We start from the raw sequence: 11,265 nt of genomic DNA on the forward strand, positions 1-11,265 counted from the left end.
CCTCCCCACAGCGCGACTGAACAAGTGAGCCTAAAAAAAAAAAAAAAAAAAAGTGTCCTCCACCGTCCCCTTTGTGTCAGGGCGGAAACCAGATACTGAAGAGACTAGCAAACAGAAGAAGATATAACAGAGGGAAACGCCTTGGAAGCTACAGGTAATAGATCAAAACCCTGTGGTTACTACGGACTACATAGGAAGGGGCCTATAGATCTTGAGAAATATAAGTCAGACCAAGGAACTAGCCAAAAATGAACTGAACCCACAATACCCACAACAAAACCAAGAAAGTCCTAGATATATTTATATTATTTTTACGATCATTCTTTCTTTTTTTTTTTTAATTAAAAAAAAAATTTTGAATCCGTCGCGCTCTTCCTTTCCATCCCCGGCCCTGCAGGATGGCTCCCGCAAAGAAGGGCGGCGAGAAGAAGAAGGGCCGGTCCGCCATCAACGAGGTGGTGACAAGAGAATACACCATCAACATTCACAAGCGCATCCATGGAGTGGGTTTCAAGAAGCGTGCCCCTAGGGCACTCAAAGAAATCCGGAAGTTTGCCATGAAGGAGATGGGAACCCTGGATGTGCGCATCGACACCAGGCTCAACAAAGCCGTCTGGGCCAAAGGGATCAGGAATGTCCCATACCGGATCCGTGTGCGGTTGTCCAGAAAACGTAATGAAGACGAAGACTCGCCAAACAAGCTCTATACTTTGGTTACCTACGTGCCCGTCACCACCTTCAAAAATCTACAGACAGTCAATGTGGATGAGAACTAATTGCTGATGGTCCAATAAAGTTATTGAACTGTTAATAAAATTTTTGAAAAAAATAAAAAAATAAAAAAAAAATTTTAAGTCCTCTATTGTTCCTTTAATTTTCACTTTTATAACCTATTACTTTGCAAAAAAAATAAAAGACCCAGTTTTTTTCTTCTTCAGCAAACTTCATATATACATATTTTATAATTTTTGACCTTTTTTTTTTTTCTTCTTTTCTTTAACATTGTATTTTTGAAATTCCAAACTCTACTCTAGATTTTTAACTTTAGCTTTTTGGTATATGTTATCAATTTTGTACCTATAGTTTTTTTTTTATAATTTCTGTGACTTTTTTTTTCTTCTTCTCTGTTTCTTTCTCTTCTTCTTTTATATAACATTGTATATCTGAAATTCCAAACTCTACTCTAGATTTTTAATTTATGCTTTTTGGTATTTGATATCAATTTTGTACCTGTATTTTCTTTATAATTTTTGCGACACTGTTTTTGTTTGTTTGTTTTCTCTCTTTATTTTTCTTCTTTTTTTTTTTAACATTGTATTTTTGAAATTCCAAACTCTACTCTAGATTTTTAATTTTTGCTTTTTGGTATTAGTTATCAATTTTGTACCTGTACTTTCTTTATAATTTTCACGACCTTGTTTGTTTTTGTTTGTTTGTTTTTTCTCTCTTTCTTTTCCTTCTTCTTTTCTTTAACATCGTATTTTTGAAATTCCAAACTCTACTCTAGATTTAAAATTTTTGCTTTTATGTATTTGTTACCAATTTTGTACCTTTAAGAACCCAATCTTCAGGACCCATTTTTCACTAGGGAGCGAGATTACTGGCTTGACTGCTCTCTCTCCCTTTGGACTCTCCTTTTTCTCCACCAGGTCACCTGTGTCTCCTCCCTAACCCCTCTCGACTCTACCCAACTCTGTGAATTTCTGTGTGTTCCAGACGGTGGAGAACACTTAGGGAACTGATTACTGGCTGGATCTGTCTCCTTCCTTTTCATTCCCCCCTTTTATCCTTCTGGCCACCTCTGTCACCTTCCTCCTTCTTCTCTTCTCTGTATAACTCCGTGAACATCTCTGAGTGGTCCAGTTGTGGAGTGCACATAAGGAAGTGACTACTGGCTAGCCCACTCTCTCCACTATTGATTCCACCTCATCTCATTTGGGCCACCTCTAACTCCCTCCTCCCTCTTCTCTTCTCCATGTAACCCTGTGAACCTCTCTGAGTGACCCTCACAGTAGAGAAACTTTTCATCTTTAATGTAGATGTTTTTTCAATGGTGCTGTATAAAAAGAGAAGTTTTGAAACTACTGTAAAAACAAGACTGATAACCGGAAGCAGGAGACTTAAGTCAAAACCCTGACTCCAGGGAACTCCTGACTCCAAGGAACATTAATTGACAGGAGCTCATCAAATGCCTCCATAGCGACACTGAAACCAAGCACCACACAAGGGCCAATAAGTTCCAGGGCAAGACATACCAAGCAAATTCTCCAGCAACAAAGGAACACAATCCTGAGCTTCAAGATACAGGCTGCCCAAAGTCACCCCAAAACTATAGACATCTCATAACTCATTACTGGACATTTCATTGCACTCCAGAGAGAAGAAATACAGCTCCACCCACCAGAACACCGACACAAGCTTCCCTAACCAGGAAACCTTGACAAGCCACCTGTACAAACCCACACACAGTGAGGAAACAATAAAGAGAACTCCACAAACTGCCAGAATACAGAAAGGACACCCCAAACTCAGCAATTTAAACAAGATGAAGAGACAGAGGAATACTCAGCAGATAAAAAAACAGGATAAATGCCCACCAAACCAAACAAAAGAGGAAGAGATAGGGAATCTACCTGATAAAGAATTCCGAATAATGATAGTGAAATTGATCCAAAATTTTGAAATTAAAATGGAATCACAGATAAAAAGCCTGGAGACAAGGATTGAGAACATGCAAGAAAGGTTTAGCAAGGACCTAGAAGAAATAAAAAAGAGTCAATATATAATGAATAATGCAATAAATGAAATTAAAAACACTCTGGAGGCAACAAATAGTAGAATAACAGAGGCAGAAGATAGGATTAGTGAATTAGAAGATAGAATGGTAGAAATAAATGAATCAGAGAGGATAAAAGAAAAACTAATTAAAAGAAATGAGGACAATCTCAGAGACCTCCAGGACAATATTAAACGCTACAACATTCGAATCATAGGGGTCCCAGAAGAAGAAGACAAAAAGAGAAGACCATGAGAAAATACTTGAGGAGATAATAGTTGAAAACTTCCCTAAAATGGGGAAGGAAATAATCACCCAAGTCCAAGAAACCCAGAGAGTCCCAAACAGGATAAACCCAAGGAGAAACACCCCAAGACACATATTAATCAAATTAACAAAGATCAAACACAAAGAACAAATATTAAAAGCAGCAAGGGAAAAACAACAAATAACACACAAGAGAATTCCCATAAGGATAACAGCTGATCTTTCAATAGAAACTCTTCAAGCCAGGAGGGAATGGCAAGACATACTTAAAGTGATGAAAGAAAATAACCTACAGCCTAGATTATTGTACCCAGCAAGGATCTCATTCAAGTATGAAGGAGAAATCAAAAGCTTTTCAGACAAGCAAAAGCTGAGAGAATTCTGCACCACCAAACCAGCTCTCCAACAAATACTAAAGGATATTCTCTAGACAAGAAACACAAAAACGGTGTATAAACTCGAACCCAAAACAATAAAGTAAATGGCAACAGGATCATACTTATCAGTAATTACCTTAAATGTAAATGGGTTGAATGCCCCAACCAAAAGACAAAGACTGGCTGAATGGATACAAAAACAAGACCCCTACATATGTTGTCTACAAGAGACCCACCTCAAAACAGGGGACACATACAGACTGAAAGTGAAGGGCTGGAAAAAGATTTTCCATGAAAATAGAGACCAAAAGAAAGCAGGAGTAGCAATACTCATATCAGATAAAATAGACTTTAAAACAAAGGCTGTGAAAAGAGACAAAGATGGTCACTACATAATGATCAAAGGATCAATCCAAGAAGAAAATATAACAATTATAAATATATATGCACCCAACACGGGAGCACCGCAGTATGTAAGACAAATGCTAACAAGTATGAAAGGAGAAATTAACAATAACACAATAATAGTGGGAGACTTTAATACCCCACTCACAACTAAACAGATCAACTAAACAGAAAATTAACAAGGAAACACAAACTTTAAATGATACAATAGACCAGTTAGACCTAATTGATATCTATAGGACATTTCATCCCAAAACAATGAATTTCACCTTTTTCTCAAGCGCACATGGGACCTTCTCCAGGATAGATCACATCCTGGGCCATAAAGCTAGCCTTGGTAAATTCAAAAAAATAGAAATCATTCCAAGCATCTTTTCTGACCACAATGCAGTAAGATTAGATCTCAATTACAGGAGAAAAACTATTAAAAATTCCAACATATGGAGGCTGAACAACACGCTGCTGAATAACCAACAAATCACAGAAGAAATCAAAAAAGAAATCAAAATTTGCATAGAAACGAATGAAAATGAAAACACAACAACCCAAAACCTGTGGGACACAGTAAAAGCAGTCCTAAGGGGACAGTTCATAGCAATACAGGCACACCTCAAGAAACAAGAAAAAAGTCAAATAAATAACCTAACTCTACACCTAAAGCAACTAGAAAAGGAAGAAATGAAGAACCCCAGGGTTAGTAGAAGGAAAGAAATCTTAAAAATTAGAGCAGAAATAAATGCAAAAGAAACAAAAGAGACCATAGCAAAAATCAACAAAACCAAAAGCTGGTTCTTTGAAAGGATAAATAAAATTGACAAACCATTAGCCAGACTCATCAAGAAACAAAGGGAGAAAAATCAAATCAACAAAATTAGAAACGAAAATGGAGAGATCACAACAGACAACACAGAAATACAAAGGATCATAAGAGACTACTATCAACAATTATATGCCAATAAAATGGACAACGTGGAAGAAATGGACAAATTCTTAGAAAGGTACAACTTTCCAAAACTCAACCAGGAAGAAATAGAAAATCTTAACAGACCCATCACAAGCACGGAAATTGAAACTGTAATCAAAAATCTTCCAGCAAACAAAAGCCCGGGTCCAGACGGCTTCACAGCTGAATTCTACCAAAAATTTAGAGAAGAGCTAACACCTATCCTGCTCAAACTCTTCCAAAAAATTGCAGAGGAAGGTAAACTTCCAAACTCATTCTATGAGGCCACCATCACCCTCATACCAAAACCTGACAAAGATGCCACAAAAAAAGAAAACTAGAGGCCAATATCACTGATGAACATAGATGCAAAAATCCTTAACAAAATTCTAGCAATCAGAATCCAACAACACATTAAAAGATCATACACCATGACCAAGTGGGCTTTATCCCAGGGATGCAAGGATTCTTAAATATCCGCAAAGCAATCAATGTAATACACCACGTTAACAAATTGAAAAATAAAAACCATATGATTATCTCAATAGATGCAGAGAAAGCCTTTGACAAAATTCAACATCCATTTATGATAAAAACTCTCCAGAAAGCAGGAATAGAAGGAACATACCTCAACATAATAAAAGCTATATATGACAAACCCACAGCAAACATTATCCTCAATGGTGAAAAATTGAAAGCATTTCCTCTAAAGTCAGGAACAAGACAAGGGTGCCCACTTTCACCATTACTATTCAACATAGTTTTGGAAGTTTTGGCCACAGCAATCAGAGCAGAAAAAGAAGTAAAAGGAATCCAAATTGGAAAAGAAGAAGTAAAACTCTCACTATTTGCAGATGACATGATCCTCTACATAGAAAACCCTAAAGACTCCACCAGAAAATTACTAGAACTAATCAATGACTATAGTAAAGTTGCAGGATATAAAATCAACACACAGAAATCCCTTGCATTCCTATACACTAATAATGAGAAAACAGAAAGAGAAATTAAGGAAACAATTCTATTCACCATTGCAACGGAAAGAATAAAATACTTAGGAATATATTTGCCTAAAGAAACTAAATACCTATATATAGAAAACTGTAAAACACTGCTGAAAGAAATCAAAGAGGACACTAATAGATGGAGAAATATACCATGTTCATGGATTGGAAGAATCAATATAGTGAAAATGAGTATACTACCGAAAGCATTTTATAGATTCAACGCAATCCCTATCAAGCTACCAACAGTATTCTTCACAGAGCTAGAACAAATAATTTCACAATTTGTATGGAAATACAAAAAACCTCGAATAGCCAAAGCGATCTTGAGAAAGAAGAATGGAACTGGAGGAATCAACCTACCTGACTTCAGGCTCTACTACAAAGCCACAGTTATCAAGACAGTATGGTACTGGCACAAAGACAGAAATATAGATCAATGGAACAAAATAGAAAGCCCAGAGATAAATCCACGCACATATGGACACCTTATCTTTCACAAAGGAGGCAAGAATATACAATGGATTAAAGACAATCTCTTTAACAAGTGGTGCTGGGAAATCTGGTCAACCACTTGTAAAAGAATGAAACTAGAACACTTTCTAACACCACACACAAAAATAAACTCAAAATGGACTAAAGATCTAAACATAAGACCAGAAACTATAAAACTCCTAGAGGAGAACATAGGCAAAACACTCTCTGACATACATCACAGCAGGATCCTCTATGACCCACCTCCCAGAATATTGGAAATAAAAGCAAAAATAAACAAATGGGACCTAATTAACCTTAAAAGCTTCTGCACATCAAAGGAAACTATCAGCAAGGTGAAAAGACAGCCTTCAGAATGGGAGAAAATAATAGCAAATGAAGCAACGGTCAAACAACTAATCTCAAAAATATACAAGCAACTCCTACAGCTCAACTCCAGAAAAATAAATGACCCAATCAAAAAGTGGGCCAAAGAACTAAATAGACATTTCTCCAAAGAAGACATACAGATGGCTAACAAACACATGAAAAGATGCTCAACATCACTCATTATCAGAGAAATGCAAATCAAAACCACTATGAGGTCCCATTTCACACCAGTCAGAATGGCTGCGATCCAAACGTCTACAAATAATAAATGTTGGAGAGGGTGTGGAGAAAAGGGAACCCTGTTACACTGTTGGTGGGAATGCAAACTAGTACAGCCACTATGGAGAACAGTGTGGAGATTCCTTAAAAAACTGGAAATAGAACTGCCTTATGATCCAGCAATCCCACTGCTAGGCATACACACTGAGGAAACCAGAAGGGAAAGAGACACGTGTACCCCAATGTTCATTGCAGCACTGTTTATAATAGCCAGGATATGGAAGCAACCTAGATGTCCATCAGCAGATGAATGGATAAGAAAGCAGTGGTACATATACACAATGGAGTATTACTCAGCCATTAAAAAGAATACATTTGAATCAGTTCTAATTAGGTCGATGAAACTGGAGCCTATTATACAGAGTGAAGTAAGCCAGAAGGAAAAACATCAATACAGCATACTAACGCATATATATGGAATTTAGAAAGATGGTAACAATAACCCAGTGTACGAGACAGCAAAAGAGACACTGATGTATAGATCAGTTGTATGGACTCTGTGGGAGAGGGAGAGGGTGGGAAGATTTGGGAGAATGCCATTGAAACATGTAAAATATCACGTAAGAAATGAGTTGCCAGTCCAGGTTCGATGCACGATACTGGATGGTTGGGGCTAGTGCACTGGGACGACCCAGAGGGATGGTATGGGGAGGGAGGAGGGAGGAAGGTTCAGGATGGGGAACACATGTATACCTGTGGCGGATTCATTTTGATATTTGGCAAAACTAATACAATTTGTAAATTTTAAAAATAAAATAAAATTTAAAAAAAATAAATAAAAATGGCTTGAAACATCAAAAAAAAAAAAAAAAGGAGGAGAGTAAAAAAGTTGGCTTAAAGCTCAACATTCAGAAAACAAAGATAATGGCATCTGGTCCTATCACTTCATGGGAAAGAGATGGGAAAACAGTGGAAACAGTGTCAGACTTTATTTTTGGGGGCTCCAAAATCAATGCAGATGGTGACTGCAGCCATGAAATTAAAAGACGCTTACTCCTTGGAAGGAAAGTTATGACCAACCTAGATAGCATATTCAAAAGCAGAGACATTACTTTGCAAACAAAGGTCCGTCTAGTCAAGGCTATGGTTTTTCCTGTGGTCATGTATGGATGTGAGAGTTGGACTGTGAAGAATGCTGAGCACTGAAGAATTGATGCTTTGGAACTGTGGTGTTGGAGACTACTCTTGAGGGTCCCTTGGACTGCAAGAAGATCCAACCAGTCCATTCTAAAGGAGATCAGCCCTGGGATTTCTTTGGAAGGAATGATGTTAAAGCTGAAACTCCAGTACTTTGGCCACCTCATGCGAAGAGTTGACTCACTGGAAAAGACTCTGATGCTGGGAGGGATTGGGGGCAGGAGGAGAAGGGGACGACAGAGGATGAGATGGCTGGATGGCATCAATGACTCGATGGAGGTGAGTCTGAGGGCACTCAGGGAGTTGGTGATGGACAGGGAGGCCTGGCGTGCTGCAATTCATGGGTCGCAAAGAGTGGGACACGACTGAGTGACTAAAGTGAACTGAACTGAAGCTATAGATTACATATTTATTTCTTCAGTAAATTTGTCTGCTTGCTTTTTACAATATGATGTTTACTAAGTGCCATTTTTTAAAAAATCAGTGACTGCCATTTTGCCTGTATATTATCAGTGTAATTCATAAACTGAATTTTTACTTCACTGACTGCCTAGCCTGGAAAATGTCCTGAAAAGACATTTGATTTCTTATCCATAAGGATGATTACATGGAGAAGGAAATGGAAACCCACTCCAGTATCCTTGCCTTGGAAATCCCATGGACAGAAGAGTCTGTCAGGCTACAGTCCATGGGGTTGCAAGACAGTTGGACACGACTTAACAATTGAACAACAAAGGAAGATTATAATCACAGACAAGACAGTTAACTCTCAAAACGTTAAGAAAATATCCTACATGAATACATTAAGAGGAAAGTTGTAATGAACCAATGTCAATGACTTGGTTCAAACTAGTGATAGAGGAAAAAAATATGGGGAGTCAATGGAATATAAATCCAGAATTATCTGTAACTTTTCCACTGTAGTTGCAAAAAACATAGATCATAGAAAAGACTCAATATCACACATGAGTTTCTCCTTTGTTGTTTTTCATTCATCTTTATTCTATCTCATTTCACTTGTCCTGAGTACTTGCACCTTTCTCACCCTGGAAGAGCTTTATGACATTGTCTCGAATCTGTTTTGCCTTTACCCCGTAAACAATAGGGTTGAGAGTTGGGGGAAGAAGAAGATAAAGATTAGCCACAACGATGTGAAGAGAAGAGGGAATAGCGTGTCCTCCAAAACGGTGGGTAAAGAAAGTGAAGAATGCTGGAACATAAGCGACAATAATGGCAGATATATGGGCAGTGCAGGTGCTGAAGGCTTTCTGCCGAGCGTCTGCTGAGGAGAGACTGACCACCGCCCGAAGGATCATAGTGTACGATACAGATATGCAGCAGATATCAAACACTCCAATCAGGAGGGCAACCACCAGACCATAGATGACATTGACCTTGATACTGGCGCAGGATAACTTCACCACTGACATGTGGTCACAATATGTATGGGAGATAATATTGCTTTGGCAGAAGGGCAAACGCTTAACCAAGAATGGAAAAGGAATCATCAGCAATGCACCCCTCAGGAAGGTGACAAGTCCAGCTTTGGCAATGATAGGGTTAGTGAGTATGGTAGCATAGTGCAGTGGGTAGCAAATGGCCACATAGCGGTCCAGAGCCATGAGCATGAGCACCCCAGACTCCACACCTGTGAACCCATGGACAAAGAACATCTGGACTAGACAAGCATTGAAGTTAATTTCCTTGAGATTGAACCAGAAGATGCAGAGTGCATTGGGTAGGGTAGTGGTAGAGGTAAAGAGATCAATGAGGGAGAGCATTGCCAGAAAAAAATACATTGGATGGTGTAAGGACTCCTCATGATGAATGAGATACACAAGGCCAAGGTTTCCCAGAAGGGAGATGATATACATTGTGCAGAATGGGAGGGAGATCCACACATGTACTCTTTCCAGACCAGGAATGCCATTAAGAATAAAATATTTTGGGGGCATACATGAATTGTTGGAAACCAGCATAACTAATTCAATAAAGAGACTCTATTTTTTCCACCCATAAGTTTGAATCCTAGGAGAAGAAACAAAAAATATATATAAATTTAGTTTAGATCATCCTTGAGAATGTAGACTTCAGTTTGGCATAAAATTATATTTATAACAGTACCAACAGTTTTCAATTATAATGATTATGAAAATGCACAGTTTATTGAATAAATAAATATTAAAGAATATTTTTAAAGTTTTGTAAACAATATAAATGTCATTTTAGAGCCACAACTGCAAAATTGTAGTTTTTGTTTTGTCAGCAAATAAAAGAAGATACTGAGGTAGAGAAAGATTGAATAATGTTGCTGATGCTGCTGCTAAGTCACTTCAGTAGTGTCCAGCTCTGTGCGACCCCATAGACAGCAGCCCACCGGGCTTCCCCTTTCCTGGGATTCTCCAGGCAAGAACACTGGAGTGGGTTGTTATTTCCTTCTCCAATGCATGAAAGTGAAAAGAGTGAAAGTGAAGTCGTTCAGTGGCATCTGACTCTCACTGACCCCATGGACTGCAGCCTACCAGGCTCCTCCATTCAGGAGACTGTCCAGGCAAGAGTACTGGAGTGTCTTGCCATTGCCTTCTCCAGAATAATGTTGAATATCAGGAAAATTAGGTTCATAACCTCAGGTGTAACCAACATAAAGATAATTTTCAGACAAGTAATGTATAAGAAATCTATGTCACAATTCATGAGTATCCCTTCTAAATGCATACTAGATATTTCTATCCTAAATTTCCACAGACAGTTTACGTTCTTCATGTCCAAGACTAAATCATTTCAGCCTCTATCCCATGGCAAAATAAGCTCCATTACTGAGTTCTGATTTTTAGGTAATGATGTCTAACACATGATCTACCAACATCTTTGTGACCTTCTCAGGTGTGCCTCTAGCTTATTTTGGATATATATATATATTTCCTTATAACTCAAAGTATCTTAGTTCTTACTTTGTCCAGGTCATCTCAGCACATATATTATCTGTATTCTATATTTAGTCAAGGGAAAAGCTGTATTTTTAATCAATAAATAATTTTAATATTAGTCCTTCCTTCCTATTACCACTCTTAGCTGTCTTTTAAAGACCACCAGCTACATCCACTCATTTACTTGCATAACCTTTTTTGCAAGGACTTGAACGGACATTTCTCTCAAGAAGATTTACGATTGCCAACAAGCATGTGAAAAGTGCTCAATGTATGCACTCAAGAA

At 38.0% G+C, this 11,265-nt stretch overlaps 1 protein-coding gene and 1 pseudogene across 2 annotated transcripts; one reads left to right on the forward strand and one right to left on the reverse strand.

The window, feature by feature from the left end:
• The first annotated feature begins 364 nt into the window (after positions 1 to 364).
• On the forward strand, positions 365 to 807 carry LOC113905602 (annotated as a pseudogene). The gene has a single exon (XR_003514690.1). The product of XR_003514690.1 is annotated as a 60S ribosomal protein L31 pseudogene (transcript).
• Positions 808 to 9,065: 8,258 nt separating this feature from the next.
• On the reverse strand, positions 9,066 to 10,031 carry LOC113904999 (olfactory receptor 52N5-like). The gene has a single exon (XM_027562045.1). The coding sequence runs from the start codon at positions 10,029 to 10,031 to the stop codon at positions 9,066 to 9,068; it is 966 nt and encodes a 321-aa protein (XP_027417846.1).
• Between the last annotated feature and the right edge of the window lie 1,234 nt (positions 10,032 to 11,265).

The sequence above is a fragment of the Bos indicus x Bos taurus genome, chromosome 15, assembly GCF_003369695.1.
Source record: "Bos indicus x Bos taurus breed Angus x Brahman F1 hybrid chromosome 15, Bos_hybrid_MaternalHap_v2.0, whole genome shotgun sequence".
Classification (NCBI taxonomy): Eukaryota; Metazoa; Chordata; class Mammalia; order Artiodactyla; family Bovidae; genus Bos; species Bos indicus x Bos taurus.